This window comes from Pocillopora verrucosa, chromosome 1 (assembly GCF_036669915.1).
Source record: "Pocillopora verrucosa isolate sample1 chromosome 1, ASM3666991v2, whole genome shotgun sequence".
Lineage (NCBI taxonomy): Eukaryota > Metazoa > Cnidaria > Anthozoa > Scleractinia > Pocilloporidae > Pocillopora > Pocillopora verrucosa.
In genome coordinates this window covers 2,202,534-2,218,989 of record NC_089312.1, presented here as the reverse complement: position 1 = coordinate 2,218,989, position 16,456 = coordinate 2,202,534, and the positions used below count along the sequence as shown (strand labels likewise).

The 16,456-nt window shown below is 38.4% G+C and overlaps 2 protein-coding genes across 2 annotated transcripts; one reads left to right on the top strand and one right to left on the bottom strand.

Moving 5' to 3' along the window:
* Positions 1 to 739: 739 nt before the first annotated feature.
* LOC131781369 (ectonucleoside triphosphate diphosphohydrolase 4) lies at positions 740 to 8,243 on the bottom strand. Its single transcript, XM_059098016.2, has 10 exons — positions 8,001 to 8,243; positions 6,646 to 7,070; positions 5,902 to 6,156; positions 5,152 to 5,217; positions 4,667 to 4,773; positions 3,945 to 4,117; positions 2,682 to 2,988; positions 2,045 to 2,127; positions 1,432 to 1,593; positions 740 to 1,103 (listed from the first exon to the last, which is right to left on the bottom strand). Exons 1-10 carry the CDS (start codon positions 8,009 to 8,011, stop codon positions 863 to 865), a joined length of 1,830 nt encoding a protein of 609 aa, XP_058953999.2. The 5' UTR covers positions 8,012 to 8,243; the 3' UTR covers positions 740 to 862.
* An 84-nt stretch (positions 8,244 to 8,327) lies between these two features.
* On the top strand, positions 8,328 to 16,090 carry LOC131781184 (T-complex protein 1 subunit eta-like). The gene is made up of 10 exons (XM_059097828.2): positions 8,328 to 8,396; positions 8,574 to 8,727; positions 8,841 to 8,947; positions 9,800 to 9,925; positions 10,036 to 10,088; positions 10,314 to 10,650; positions 11,295 to 11,428; positions 12,069 to 12,221; positions 12,875 to 13,215; positions 15,634 to 16,090. The coding sequence occupies exons 1-10, from the start codon at positions 8,391 to 8,393 to the stop codon at positions 15,849 to 15,851; spliced, it is 1,629 nt and encodes a 542-aa protein (XP_058953811.2). The 5' UTR covers positions 8,328 to 8,390; the 3' UTR covers positions 15,852 to 16,090.
* Positions 16,091 to 16,456: the final 366 nt, after the last annotated feature.

The following is a 16,456-nucleotide window of genomic DNA, read 5'->3' as shown; positions in this document are numbered from 1 at the left end:
TTATAAATTACAACTAACAAATTCGCCACAGCAACCACGTTATTGAAAAGATTCAAGCTCTCATGATGGTAACTATATCGTTCAATTCAGGAGCCACATTAAATGTGGGGTGAAAAGGAATCGTTTTGAAAAAAGCCGATAACGCCACTCATTTCAGAAGTCTTTCGACCTGAACCAATGTTCAAGGCCGGTAGTGCTAGAGAAATGGGCTCCGATTTCGATTTTTCTCATGATCTTCGTCTCAGGACGGATCATTCGCACCCTAAAATTAGTGGGCATATTCTCCATACTGTTTCAATTACATTTTTCACAGTTCTGACAGGGAGAATTTTTTTGATAATCAAGAACTACTTCTTATCTGAACTTCGTAATGGGCCCCTCTCACCGTAGTCCCTGTGGCTCAATGGTAGAGCATCAGAGCTCTGAGGTTCGCTTCCTCATATTCTGCACGAATATACTTCAGTATAGAGGAAAACCTTTTTGTGGGAAGGGGGGGTAGGACCGTTCGCATATGACTGAGCCCGTAAGAGAGGAAGCTTAGCCTATGATAGGCACTGTCGGGATTGGTGAAGAGACAGGGGGGGGGGAGGGAGGGGGGAAAGGGAAGAAGGGGGGAGGTGTTTGGCCATAATAACTTTTCTCTCCTAAAATCTAATCATTATAATTGGGAGAAACCCTGTGCTAATATATCATTTTATTTAAAGAGACAAGTTGAAACGAAAATAATGGAAGAATTTTATCGTCTTTTTTCAGCGTTTTCTTTCACCAGGTTTAATAACTCTTTGTAATTCCTTTGTACAATGATCTACATTTTCATAATTTCTTTATGTTAGTATGGCCTTCTATACCAGTCCACGTTATGTCATATCATTGGAATCTTCTCAATACTGGGTATCACATCGACTTTGTAAAGCACAGGCGATGAATCGAAATGCCAGATACTAGAATTCTTGCTCATGCGCCGTAGACGCCGGCAGTAGAGCAATATGGCGGCTAAGACTGTGATGCTACACACGAGGAGAATTATGCGGAATTGAAGGTCACTGGCGTAACTCCAGAAAGCGTGGTAAGAGCTCTTGTACTGCGAGTGTAACTGGACTTCCCTGTAAATTTAAAACAAAACGGTGTTATGATGAAACCACTGTGGACGAAAGCAATTTTCAAAGGAGTGTTGGAAGCAATTTGAGATTGAAATCGTTTCGCTCTACTTCGATCTGTGATTGGTCAAGAAGCTCGCGCCACATTCTAACCAATCAAATGATAAACCAATCAACTGCAACTTGGTAGCACGCGTTTTCCCTGGCTTGTAGCGAGTCGTTAGTCGTTAGTCACTCACATCAGCCGTTCGTTTAGTCAACAGATCATGAGCGACATTACCGAATGGCTAAAAACTAACAAACTTTCAAACTGAGCGGAACTTTGTTGCCTTACCTTAGAGGGAGAAATCTTGTCCGATAAAGTATAGCACCGAGTGTCCATTGCACCTCTTTACCGCGAATGTAGAAGGCAGAACGTAAATTGCTGTAGTTTTGAGGAAACTTAAAGCCTTCGTGAAGAACTGTGGTCATCCAAGCTGCTTTGAAACACTGAAACCTTCACAAAATACAGTTCATCATCATCAAATTAACTGTTCAAAGAAAGTAACGCTCATTTATATAATAATCAGTCTATAAAAATATTCGACTTAATTCCGCACAGCTTCAAGTAAATTGAGGCTACTGAAACTATGGTAGCTGATTAAGAGGTGTATGATATCGGGCGCCTAGAGGCGTGCAGTTGGTTTGTAATTAATCCGGGATTTTTCTTCGAGTCTCTTCGTGATTGGTCCAGAAAAATCACATCTCTATATAAACCAATCAAATGCAAAACCGATGGCGCCTTAGTCGCTTTCGTTTTCCGCGCTTACGGCGCAGGTCTAAGCCTTGAGTTTTCATTGGCTTCATGTTTTATTTTCTGTTGTTCTGATTGACCCTTGCGATTACTTGGGGTTTTTTTACGAATTACGGCGAGTTAAACCCCGAACGTTGCGAATAAACTGTCTTACTTGAGCCTGTGATCATCTGCGAAGGGGTAGAGGCCTTTAGAATGGCGTGACACGAGAGTAGACCAACGTGTACTGCAGAATTCCTGAAATGGTATCGAAAAAAGTCAGTTTAATAGTCGACAAGCTTTGTCGTAAGAACTGTAATGAAGACACTAACATACTGGTCCCTATTTTACAGCTGAATATAAAAGCTCTCAGAAATTGGTACGGTAAACGAAACACAGCGGTTGTACGGACTACTGAGGTAATGTCGGTAACGTGCTTCACGGTGTCAGAACCGAATTGTCTCACACGAGATAAAAACAACCGCACAAGCCAGTAAGTCACCGTGTTTTAGAAGTGCAAAAAGATTTTTGTAAGGCTCCAAACAGAATGGTAAATTAACAGGTTACTCGTACTTGAATGAACTTTATCTTCGAAAAGTCTTGAGCTTTCCTTTTACAGATTTCTAGGAACGTATCAATCTTCTTCCATTTATTTTGCGAGACAGCGGTTGTTTCTCATTTTAAGCTTTGAAATTTTGCGCGGGGAATTGGCGCGCGGCCGGCTAGAATTAATCATCTCGCGCATGCCCAACGTATGACCGCTGTGTTGTGTCGGTAGACGTTTAGGATTTGCTAAGAATCGAAAATCTCACCTCTACAGCTTGCCTCATGCTACTCGCACTGTACTGTCCCCCGATTCTCAAGACATCATGCATTGAATACCAATACTCGGAGAATCCGTAAAATTCTACGGTCTCGTAATCAATACGAGGCTGATAGACAGCGTTAAACGAACAGGGCTTTTTTGGGCAGGGTCTGGTGCGGTTCAGTAGTGGAAGAATCAGTTCTTTACATTTGATATATTCTCCTGTTCCAAGGAAGTTGTATTTCTTTCCCTTGTAAGTTCCTTGCTCTGTGCATTCAGCGGGTAAACATGGATCGAGATACGCACCAGATGTGCTGTGTATGCAAAGAGAATAATGATGTGGTACATGTGATACATGAAATGCAAGAGAGACGCATTAAATCAAAACTTTTTTTGGCGCGTCACTTTAGAGAAAGCCTCTGTGAAGTGAGGGTTTGGAAAACTTTTTACATCAGGTTGGAGAAAGAACAAAACACTGAATAAAGAAAGGCAAGGTGTGTTCGACAAGTTTAGAGATATAGCCCGTTGAATGTTGAAATGTAGAAGTTGGGGTTAACTGTTAGCCCTAAACGGCCAAACATTTAGCCGTTAGGCGTAAAAATTGACAAAATTTAACCGTTAGTCGTAAAAAAATTAATCGTTTAATTTTTATTGTTGAACGTTAGCCGTACAAGCCATCAACCCATTGAGACTCTCATAGAAAGATCAGACATAAACAAGCTAAAACTTCAAAGTCGCAAAGACCTTTACGCACTGGATTGCAGACCGAGAAGTCTGCGTTCGAGCAGACTTCATAGTTCCAGCCGTAACCGCTACTTCATTATTTTTTTTCTCCTTTGAAGAAATTTTTATTCACCAAATGCCGCGCCCTACCAATAAGCAAACCTTTGGGAGAAGTTAAGGACCTGGAGTGGACTCGTGTTTCAGCCAAAAGAAATTATGGCAATACTGCTCATTGTTTCTTACAGCACTTGGATAAAAGCCCAGATTCAACTTTCCCCCCTATATGGCACAGAAATTTCTAGTAAGACTTTAACAACTGTAAAAAGTAAAAATGAGTTATGCAAGTCTCGGAGCTTTCACCGATCCACGATATCATCAGGGATCTGAGTAGTTGAAAGCTTGCAAACTTGTTTTCAATTCGCTTACTGATTTTTTCAATAGCTAAAGGCCTCGTAAGAAACCATTATACCATTTTAAGATGCTACTTGAGGACAACATGAAACGATTACTTTCCTCGTTTACTTTGTCTCTTGGAATAATTACTTACTCATCAATGCTCAATGTTCTATTCTTGGTGATGACAAGCTTTGTGAATCTGTCTCTAGCAGCATTGCCTCCAAACCCAAGGAACGTAGCAACATAGAGATGGTAATTGTGTGTAGTTTTGTGGGAGTCACAACCCAGGTTGACTTGCGCACTTAACTCTGATGGAACCCATACCTAAAACACAGAGGAATGTTATACGCTAGTTTCCTTATCTTACCTCTTCAATCAAATCAACTTCATAGTCCACAATTATTTACAAAGCATATCGTAAGTCATTTTAGTGAGTTCGTGCGTGAATCATGAAAATTTTCTTAGAAGTGAATTTAGTCACCTCTTCCATTATCTTCATCAAATCTTTTATTTTTCACTCCTTTTACACTTTTTAAATTCCATTTTCAGATTATCAATATTACATTGACTGACTTGCAAACAGCCATAGCTAGTGTATTAGGCAGGTTGGTCACTTAACCATTAACTCCCAGATCAAATTTGTAATTCTCTGTACTGTCAATCATACAATTCTTACAATATCAGTTCAAGGAATTTAGTATTGGATATTTTTCTTTATTCTCATCACCTATCTGGTTGTTATTGTATTGATATTGTAAGGAGAAATTCTTTCTTGGTCACTTGTGGGAGTTAAAGGGTTAATTAAGATTGAGATAACTAACTAAACTATCACTAATATCATTATCGTCATGTTGTTATCCTCTGGGTACTTACAGACTTCCCAACTTCAAATGCAATTTGTGCAGAGCCTCCACCCATGTCAAGAGACCCCACTGTACTTTTACGGCTAACTTCTGATACACTGTTGTTCAGTGGTGACTCTGTTAAAATTAAAATCATAATGTAATTGATCCCTTTGTTTCACATTACAGTGTATCATTATCCCTTAAAAACCCTAAGAGTGACCAAAATCTAGTTTCTTTTTACAGTAACACACCTGAATCATGCATTAAGATTGAGAGAATAAAGGAAATGATTACCATTACCTATGAAGCATTGATTGTTAAATGAATTACCCCTATCAGTACACAAGGAAATTTATAGAGAGAAGTAAGGAGAAAATAAACACTGATACTGGGATATAAAGAGTTATTGAAATTTCTTATGAGGTCATTACTCATTCATCTAGCCATAGATTTAATTTGTTGGAATAAAAACCTGAAAAATTATGCCATCTACAGTACTGGTAAGTAAAATACCTTGGCTATCATGTGAATGATCAAATCTTCCCAACTCAAAGTTGACTCCAATCCATGAATAAATTCCTGTGAAATAAGATATGCAGTACCTCAAAGTATTATTCAATAACCAAAAACTGATGACTTGCTCATCTTTCACACATAAGCATGATTTTTTACACTGTGGTTTAGAGAAGAGTTGAAAGTAACTAAAGTCTTCCAATTCAAAATCAAAATTTGCTTTTCAAGTTGTCCACACTAGAAAATTTCATCAAGCTTTGCCATGAAAATGTCGTTTTTTATCAAGGTGACCGAAGAAAAGACTAGTCATGTTAAACCTAAACTGGTGTGGAAAATGTTGTTCAGAGAATGATCTTGTGCAACACTAATGCAGCTTAATGCACTAGATCCACTACAAAAGACTACACAGCAAAAGACCAACTCATTTCATACATTGGGAAGCTATCAATTACTGTTGGGGTTTGATCTCGCTAGAGCAAATTGTCAAGACCCTCCAGAGGACTAAGCTTGTAACTTGGTTACCATTCCCCCCAATAATTTTATAAAGATACTATAATAATGGGTTATAATTTTGTAATTGCTTTGTTCTAGATTGATTTGGAAAACCACTTTGGCAGATTATGTTTTTACTAGACCTGTAATTCAGTGCGCAATGGCATGCAAGATGAACTTTGTACATTACTGACAACAAAACAATTACAAAATTCTTTAAGTACAGTGTTATTTGACTAAATATACATCCTCATGTACCTTCTTGCTTTCCTGTGATGACCTCAACATGAGAAGATGTGAAATGGAAATTGTATTTCAAAGGAACATCCACTCTTAAGTCATCTAAAATAGCTTCTTGATCAGCAACAGAAAGCATTCGCATGCCAGCTGTAGCCAGGATATAAAGAGGTGTTTCTTTGTGCTTGTGTTCAGGAATTTGTTGTGCAGCAAAGGATAGAAGAGGATCAATGTAGGATGATGCATCTGACGGCCGATGAACTTGACTAGAGATCCCTGAAATCAAAGTTTTAAAGAGTCCATAAGTGATAGCAACATAAATTGAACCTTAAACTCTCATGAGTGACCAAGATAGAATTTCTCCTTACAATATCAATACAATGTCAAACAGACAAGTGATGAGAATAAAAAGGAAAAACTAACTGGTCCAATGACCATTATTGGGTATCAATAAGAGGGTAGGTGCTTTTGCATTACATTTTTCTCCGCTGAGTTATTTACATCTTTTATTGACACAATGAATTGGTAAACAGACTTTGTGTCACATAATTCAGGGGTGATTGCGCTCATAATTTCAAACCAGCCTTGCGTTACATGCTCAGCCAATATGAAATAATTTACCCAATTACAACCTCAATTTCTCTCCACTTGGTCCTAATACCATTTCTTTTTACTGGGCCTAGGGAAGGGTGCATCTAAATACCAGCAGGCATGGAGAACTAATACTGCAGATGTAATTCATAGGATCAGTCCTGAAGATTATACCTGGTTTGATTTTCATTCTGACTGGATTTCCCCTGGTATCTTTCATTTGTTTAATTTGTAGCAACTCATCTGGATTGCCATTGTGAGGTGGCCAGTAATAAATAAACACACGAGATCCACTACTTCCGCAGTCAATGACAATGCCATAATGATGGTGAGAATCAGCTCCATGTTCATAAAAATCTGTTGACGCAAAGCGTCTAGTTCTGTTACCATACCAATTCACATTACCCACAAGAAAAAGAGTTCCTAGTAAAACAATGATAAAAATAACAGCTAGAAAAATAAAAGTTCGCAGCAAGTCTTTTTGTAGTCCACACATGTGAGAGAATAGTCTTCTTGTACAAGAACATGTACTGTCTGAGGAGGATGATATTATTCCTGGTCTAAGAAAAGAAGGAAGACTGGTCCATCGTATTGAGATCCTAATGAACAAAAAAGAACAAAATTGTTTATACTGTATCTTATCAGATGAATAAAAAGTTATTGTGACAAGGGAAATGATTCTGTAATTACAAGATAATTTAGTGTTCTCAATTGAGTTGATAATGTTAATAGGCCACCGTAAAGAGTTTCTTAAGCTAATTATGGTTTTTGGGTTCTAGCCCTTTGTGATATGCTCTGACAAAAACCTGGGTTTTGAAACATTGGCTTTAGAAACTCCTAATGAAGGCCAATTTACATCATGTTGATAAAACCGAATTATCTTGTAATTCTTCTTCCCCCTTCCAACACAAAAGCACCACAAACATTAAGTACCTATCAACTTAAAGCTCCAAAAATATTCTAGAATATTTCAGTTTGAGAGGGGACCTTTATGATTTTTCAAATGCATGTCAAATGCCCAAAGAAAGGAAAAATGTACTCAGTTAATTTTCTCTCCACTTTAAAATCAATTTATCTTCACAATGATCTCATCCACCTCGACATTTAATTCATACAATAACCCAAAATGAGATTTCTCTAGGAAATATTTCTTTCCTTTCTGTTTTGCATTTTGACTTTTGATTAGAGGTCTTCAAAGAAAACACGAAATCCAACGAATTGGAATTTCGTGATTTTTGTGATCAAAAAAGTTTGAGTGATCAGGAGTGGCAGTATAAAAGCTACCTCAATATATATACCGAATGCACGCTACAAGCACATGGACGTATAGAATTTTTTTTTCTTAATCATACAAACAGAATTCACGCCAGAAAGGATATAAAATTATCGATAGAGGAAGCCACATCCTCTCTAACCTCAAACATGGCTGAATCGCACTACCGAACTTCCCTTACATGAATATTGTTATCAATAATACTCTGTAATAAGCTCAAAATATTGTATCTAAAGGTACAAAAAAATAAACTTACCGGCCGACCATTCTGTATTTCTGTCCTAATCGGGGATATTACAAAACGATTGCCGCAATAACAAGAATTATTTACGAAGCTAGGTGAATAAACACACCTGGGCTCCTTCATGACTCCAAGCAAGAACTGATTGCGAACATAATTTGCTTGTAAATGAAATGCTTATCAACAATCAAAACACCGGCGAACTGAGGAAGCGCCACGTCTGTTTTCACTCACGCAATATTGCCTGCGGCTGATCAAATGAACAAGACATCGTTTGTATAAGAAGTAGGAATTTTTAGCAAACGAGCCGTGCGATCAGCGGGTTTCTTGATTCATTATGCGCTGAATCTGAAACAAAAAGAATTATCTGCGCAGCTGTTTTGGAGCCATCGCCTGACAAGAAACATGATGGTGAGATACACATTAACATCTTTTTCCATCTTGAATAGTTAAGCCAAGTATAAGGATTACATTTATGATACGAGAAGGAAAAAGACGCAACTTTCACTTCACAAACATTTTATTTAGATGCGCAGCACTGAATCAAAACTAATCCGCTCACATGTTTGACATGTATTATTTTGACAGCAACCGGGTATAATTTTGCTCAAGGAGGGAACAGACGCCTCGCAGGGTGTTCCTCAACTCATCAGCAATATAAACGCTTGTCAGTTTATTGCTGATGCAGTTCGGACAACTTTAGGGCCAAGAGGAATGGATAAACTAATTGTAAATAGTCAAGGTAGGTCTGCAGTACAGTACAGTACAGTACACTCCCGTCGTTCAGAGCATGTACACTTCTGAAGAGATAGTAGTACTTCATCTTACTGTATTTTCTTCTTGATCTCTGTGTAGGGAAAGCCACGATTTCCAATGACGGTGCTACAATTATAAGTCTCTTAGATGTCGTCCATCCTGCGGCAAAAACTCTTGTAGATATTTCAAAGTCGCAAGACGCGGAGGTGCGTGTAATTTTCTCAAGGGTTATATTTCTGTAGTATTTCTTATAGCTCAATTGTAAATGTAGTCAGAATGTCAGTGATCGACGTTGTTGACTTGCGTTTACAAAGGGCATCCATACATACTTAGCTGCATGTATTAAATACACCGTTCGTACTATCCCACCCTTCGTTGGAAAATCCTGTCTGCAATTATATCTTCTTGATCATCAATTTCCCCTGAAGAAGGAACTTAAGATCTTTCTCAGAGTGGCTTTTTCTTATTTTGTTGTGTATCTGGCGATATGTCATAAATATTTCTCTGTACCACCAAAGGTTGCCATTTCGACCATTATTTCCATTAGGTGCCATTACACTAAAGATTTATCTACTGTAGAGATAGTCTAACTGCCGATAAATTTTCAGTGTACTTATGTAATTAAAACGCTCAGAACTAGTTGTCTTTTTATTATTTATGTTGGGTATCTTAAAACTCAAATACTGCATCACAACTAGAGTTATTTCCATATTGAAATAAAATCTAGAGAACATTTAGGGTTTGCAACAAGAGAAGAACAAAAACCAAGGGTACATCCCTTAGAAAAGAGTTGAAAATGAATGGGAGGAAGATTAGATGATGTTTCCTTCTTAAAAACAAACAAATACCTTAATTAGCTTGAACTTTTTAAACCCTAGGGAGTGACCAGCATCTAATTTCTCCTTAAGGAAATATCATTAAACAAGTTTTCCTTGTCAGTATAAGAGAAATGTGTAGAGAAGAGTAAGGAGAATGTGGATACTGATGTTAGGGTAAAAAGGGTTAAAAAGTTACTTGCTGACAGATTGAGAAGTTCATTTTGTATAATCAATGTATAGGTTGGTGATGGAACAACAACTGTCACTCTTCTTGCCAGTGAATTTCTAAAGCAAGTAAAACCATTTATAGAAGAAGGAGTTCATGCTCAGATTGCTGTGAAGAGCTTTAGGAAGGCTGCAAATTTAGTGAGTAAAACTGTACAATTCTTTTCTCCTGTTGCATGGTAAACCTCAGCATGGTAAGATTTTTATGTAAATGATTAAATTTTGATCTCTCTCTTTATCTTGGTTTTCAGGCAATTTGTAAAATTAAGGAGATTGCTGTCAAAATCAAGAAAGATGACCCCAAGTAAGTAGAAGATGTCAGTGGAAATTTTGGCTACTTTAAAAAGTTAATGATTTTATCATTTATAATATGTACCTTTACTCAGTCTTAAAATTTTATATTTACTATGTTAAAATTGTTTCATAGTCTTGTGAAACATAGCATCCCTTTCTTCCAGCGGTCAACTATCCTAATTCTCACCAATTTGAGGATTTTGTTATTGACATGGTTAACTTTCTGATCTTGCAGAGAAATGCGAGTATTGTTGGAAAGATGTGCAGCAACTTCACTAAATTCCAAACTAGTAGCTGCCCATAAAGACTTCTTCTCCAAGATGGTAGTTGATGCTGTAATGCTTCTAGATGATCTTCTTCCACTAAACATGATTGGAATGAAGAAGGTGAAAGGTGGAGCCTTAGAAGATTCACGCCTCATTTCTGGTGTGGCCTTTAAGAAGACGTTTTCCTATGCTGGATTTGAAATGCAACCCAAAAAGTACAAGAATCCCAAGATTGCAATGCTAAATGTAGAGCTTGAACTGAAGGCAGAAAAGGAAAATGCAGAGATTAGACTTGACAATGTGAAGGTAAGGATGCAGAATGTGAAGTGTAGTGCTGCCATGATATATTAAGAGCATGAAAAAACTCTCTGGATCTGTAAACTTGTTCAGGAGCACCAACACCTTGTATAGTCCAGATTGTAATGATCAATTCTCAGTTTAAGATTAACCCTCATGATATTAAGGTGGTATTAGAAATCACTTGCTTAACCCTTTCTCTCTCATTATCTTGATAGAAGTTCTCCTTACTGTGTGCTATACACTCTTTAGAAAGTTTGCTGTGAGAATTTGGTGTTGGATCAAATGATAATCCCCTAGTTAATAATTTTTGCTATTCTCATCACTTTTCTGCTAGATATTTTTTTGGTACTGCAAGAAGAAATTGTGTCTTAGTCATGGTTAATACACACTTCTGGATATGATGATTTACTCTGCGTAAAGGTTTATATTCACTTCACCATTCGAAAGTTACTTCTCAATTCTGAGAAGTGAAAACACTGATGGTAGGGTGTTTCCTTTTTCTGAAAAAAAAAAAATTGGGAGAGCCTTTATCATAGAAGAGGAGCCTCCACTTTTTAAGGGTTCTCCCCTATAGAAAATATGCACAGAATTATGCACATCAGAAGTGCATGAGGCTTACTATTGATCTGATCATTTTCTCTCTTCCACAGGAATATCAGCAGATTGTGGATGCTGAGTGGGAGATCCTTTATGACAAACTGGACAAGATAGTCAAGAGTGGTGCAAAGGTTGTTCTCTCAAAGCTCCCCATTGGAGATGTCGCCACACAATATTTTGCTGATAGGTTAGACTTTCTTTTATCATATTTCCTCTCTGAAATGCATCCCTCAAATACACCCTGCTCTCGATCAATCCTTTTCACGTTAATATCAGTATGCATATTCTCCATACTGTTCTCTATACATTTCCTAAGGAGTTGACAACGTTTCCTTCATTCTCCTGACCTTCAAGTTTGATTTAGAGGTGATAATGGTGGTGTAATGTAAATTTGATGCTAGTTACTCCTAAAGGTCAAAAGTTTACTTGCAGCAGACTGAGCCAGAATGACCATTGAATGCAATCCTTGAACAAAAGCTGCACCCAATCAGAAGAACGTGGCATTTATTTGTTGACTATTAGGAACTAAAGTTTGGTGAAACTCTGAAAATACCAATCCTTCATTTCCTAGTATAATATATCAAAAACCATTCAGTTGCGATGCTACCTTACCAGAAAAATGTCTGGTTGAAAGTCTAGCCAGGCTCCTCTATAAAGTGCTATTTACAGAGGATTCACTGTAAATACCGGGAAATATCTGCTGATATTCCCCAAATTTGTTTTAGCCTTGCATCAGTTGTGATAAAATTGGCCTTTACAAGAACATTCAAATTGGGAGAGGGTCTTATATGAAGGCATTTTCATGACGAGGATCGGTTTGTTTTCAGGGACATGTTCTGTGCTGGTCGCGTTGTGGAAGAAGACTTGAAGAGAACTATGAAGGCCTGTGGTGGTGCCATTCAAACAACAGTCAATAACATGACAGACGAAGTTCTAGGCATGTGTGAACTGTTTGAAGAAGAGCAGATTGGTGGAGAGAGGTATGCAGTAATATTAGGACACTGTATAAAAATCATTTCGCTAATTAGGTAAAATTTACCACTTTATAACATGGGAACCATCTTCGATGTTGTAATTAAAGAAACTAAAGAATTTGAGGGGGTGGAATTTGACGGAAACAGGGAAGTGATGTGTTTAAGTTTAAGTGGTATCGAGGCGTTTCATAACAATACACGTTTCGTACTCAGTCGATTCGTACCCAAATTCAGACGATTCGCTCCTGGTTTGTGTCGGTTCGTACCTGCTCCAACATTTAGCGACGTTCACAACCCAGGAGATACTACGAAATACCCCATGCTCGAACGCGTGAGCAGATGTCGATGTTTGCCTACGACAAGTTATTAGAGAGTCAAGCGAGTGAGGGACAAATTTTAAAAGTTCTGTTTATGAATACTTGTGACCTTCTTGACAATAACAAGATCAGACTGTGCATGTTTGGTTCCAGGCCTTACATTTGGTGGTCGCGTTTGTAAAATACAAATGTGAAATGGTGCGATGAATTTTGTTTTCTATGGCTTCGTCATTCTGAAAGTTTTAGCTAACCTCTATGAATTGGTTATCTCCAGTGTTGCTATTTCCTGAGGGTGACCACTTCACAGAGGTTTGACAGTACCGATTTCTACTCGTATTTCAGATATAACATCTTTACTGGTTGCCCTGAGGCCAAGACGTGCACTGTCATTTTACGAGGTGGAGCTGAACAATTCATCGAAGAAACAGAAAGATCTCTGCATGACGCCATCATGATCGTACGACGAGCGATCAAAAATGATGCAGTGGTAGCAGGCGGGGGAGCGATCGAAATGGAACTAAGCAAATACCTGAGAGATTTTTCTCGGTCGATCGCAGGAAAGGAACAGCTTCTTATTGGATCCATGGCCCGAGCTCTGGAGATCATTCCCAGACAGCTGTGCGACAATGCGGGATTTGATGCTACTAATATCTTGAATAAACTAAGACAGAAACACTTTCAAGGTAAGAGGATCGACACTTCGTCTGGAGTTTTCGTAGGGCGAATAAAACTGTACACCGGGTTAATCTTATTCGGCGGATAGCGCGGTACGTCTTTTGAACACTCAACCGCCGGATAGTTTTTTATCCGATGGATAGCTATATTTTTGGACAACTGGACGCTGTACGTTACATCGAACCTGTAAATAAAGGTTTCCCAAGGCCTAGAAGAGGGACCGTGTATCAAAATAGCGTTCAAACGGGGCATTGAACTCTTTACAAATTAAGGAAGGCGCGTACAAACCATATATTTGTTAATCTGCCGTGGCTGCTGAATACCGGGCGGGGTCTTGTAAGGTGGCTGAATTTCTGTACAATCACGATGGATGAAATTTCACACTTACGCAATTTTCGAACGTTTGATGTTGATGCACAAAGTTGCACACCCACTATTCCACTCGGGCCATGTAATTTGACTCAAAATATTACGTGAGGAATATGAAAAAGATAAAGAAGTTATCAGTTTTGCACACTGTGCGTAAGAACCCTCTAGGAATAACTCTAATCAACATGGTGCTGGAAGAGGGATGGGTGGGGCATGGACAATGGGGAGTTGTTTGAACATCTTCTTCAGATGTAAAGTCAGCTTCCAAAGACTTTTCGAATTTTAGTGTCGACTCGCAGTAAAAAGAAGGAAACCCCACGCTACATCAGGGCGTGAAATTAATTTTTTTTTCCGATAGCCACTTGGCTCCTAAATTCTTCAAAGTGGTAGCCAAGTGGAAAAAAGTTGTTCGCCATTTTCAAAGACAAACAAAACCTTTTTTTTAAGCTGTCGGCGTTCTAGATAGATCCTCCAAAATTAAATTTGGGAAAAGATCTTTAACATGCTACAAAGTGGACACTAGGATGGACGATATACAACGTTAAAGCTCACCTAAATCCAAGATGGCGTCTAGTTATCGATCGAGATGCATGTGTTGCGTTTTGGAAACAAACTTAACGAGGAAGTTCGTCGCGGATTTATCTTTGCAAATCTTTTTAATTCACTATATCTCTTGGTAAGGTTATGATGAAACATTCTAGTCGCCAATTTGGCGACTAATTTCCAGGATTTGGTTGCCAAAGTGAAAAATTTAGTCGCATTGGCGCCTGTATTAGGCGCAATTTCACGCCCTGTACATCCTCTGTACAAACGACAATCAACTTTATTCCTTTTTTAACTCGTGGATTGCGCGAATGCGCTAGAGCGAGTTGTAGATACGATGTGGGGAATAGCGCTCGCTCGATTGGTCGATTCCTGTAAACTTTTTTTCGATTTTAGGCTTTTGAGTGCATCTGATAGTTTTTGGCGAGCAATAAACGAACGAAATGGCGACCTTTGTTGCTAAGAATAGTGGTGGGGTGAAAAAGAAGCCAAAGATAATCTTAAAAGAGTTTTTTTTTTTCGTTTTAGTTTCAACAAGCGGCGCCAGCGACTGGCAGGCATGCAAGGATTCACACTGAAATAACAGAACAACCTTCGTTTTTCATAAAATTGTAATTTACAATCCTTGAACTAGAAGACAATCCGAAGATTCTTGAAAATATCACTTACTGCGAAGCGCTCTGAGTTTACAGATGTTCAAAATCTTCTTCTGTTGGCGTGAGATTGAGGACAAAATCGATCATAACGTTTCGTATCGTGTGTTTTTCCTGTGTGAGGCAACAGAAGATGCCGGCGACTAACGAAGTTACAAGTTAATACGAAAATCAAAATAACACCTAAACAAACAATTTTAGCTACCGATTTTTGGTGAATTTTTAAAGAACAATTTTCTTTTAAGTTTCAAGACAATTTGAAGATTCAAAATACATATTACGTACTAAAATGCGAAAGTTATACACCACAAAATTGATAAATAGGCCTGAAATTAAATTCTATCTTGTTATTGATTATACGTTGCCTAGCACGTGACTAAAATCTGCCCAGGCGGAGATTCTAAATGACGGTGGCAGTCTTGGCTTAGTTATATCACTCAAAACTCGTTCCCGTTTGTCTCATTTGATAAAGAGGGAATCGTTAATGTTTTCATTAAGACAGTACTGCCTTGATTTTCTAATATTTACAATGATAGACAGTAAATTTTACTTTTCACCCACATTTACTTCCAACCTTTTCTTTTGAACCAGAAACAAAAATGATATACGTTTAAAACACGACATCATCCACCCTTGTCAAATGTAATAGTATAATCATTTCAATTGAAATGCCTTCTTATCCCAACGTTACTTTGTTTCTTTGCTACATTAGCGAACACTGAATTACTGCTCGTACTCTAGATATGACAATCAACCATAAAATTCCCAAAACCAGATAACATTAAACATAATCCAAAAAATCATGTGTCAATTCACGAGTTTGCTCACAGAGCACTTTGATTTTTTTTCTTCTTTGTTTAGGTGGCATGTGGTATGGGGTGGATATAAACAACGAAGACATCGCCGATAACTTCGAGGCGTGTGTCTGGGAGCCAGCCATTGTGAAAATCAATGCCATCACGGCTGCTACGGAAGCAGCTTGTCTGATCCTGTCGGTGGACGAAACAGTAAAAAACCCTAAGTCAGGGGGTGATGGACCCCCTGCACCCGCTGGAAGAGGGCGCGGTCGTCCAAGATGAGAATTGGACCCGTGGTTGTGACTTAAGAAATTTCACTGATTGGTAATAATATATTGGACATCTTGTGCGGCGCTTGAGGACATAACAAGCCTTATGCCCTCGGCATAACTGTACTCTGAGTTGTTCCGAGAACGTGATTTGTTCGGACAGCGTATTTGAAAAAGGAACTGTTATCGAACTGAAAGAGCAGCTAGGCATTATTGAAGAATAAAGAACCGCTGTTATGTTGGAAGTTGTGATCCTGTGGAGGATTTTGTGTGTACTCAGTAATATTTTGAATCGTACGATATACTGTTAAAAATTTGTTGGGAAAAAAATAAGTGCCCAAATTGTTTGGGTTGTGAAATTCGTTGTCCCTGTCATGGCAAGATATTTTTGAATTCGATTCGTTTAACAAGTGCACTCAGAATCTCCACCAATGACGTATTGATTTCAGGGTCTTTTAATCAGCCCTCAGATCCACTGCCTTTGGTCATTCTTAGCGTAGAACTGGAAGTTGAAGAAGCATCGTTATCCTCTCTTTCCTTCCCCCCCCCCCTCCCATCCCCTTCTCCTGTTGAGCCGATAAACTAAGATCCCCAACAGAAGAATCGCATGAACAACCT

Coding starts and splice junctions, on each gene's coding strand:
- LOC131781369 (XM_059098016.2), bottom strand. Junction 4,774..5,151: donor TCATTCACATGATAGCCAAG/GTATTTTACTTA, acceptor TAATTTTAACAG/AGTCACCACTGAACAACAGT. Junction 2,989..3,944: donor AGAACATTGAGCATTGATGA/GTAAGTAATTAT, acceptor TTGCATACACAG/CACATCTGGTGCGTATCTCG.
- LOC131781184 (XM_059097828.2), top strand. Junction 8,948..9,799: donor CAAAGTCGCAAGACGCGGAG/GTGCGTGTAATT, acceptor ATCAATGTATAG/GTTGGTGATGGAACAACAAC. Junction 9,926..10,035: donor TTAGGAAGGCTGCAAATTTA/GTGAGTAAAACT, acceptor CTTGGTTTTCAG/GCAATTTGTAAAATTAAGGA.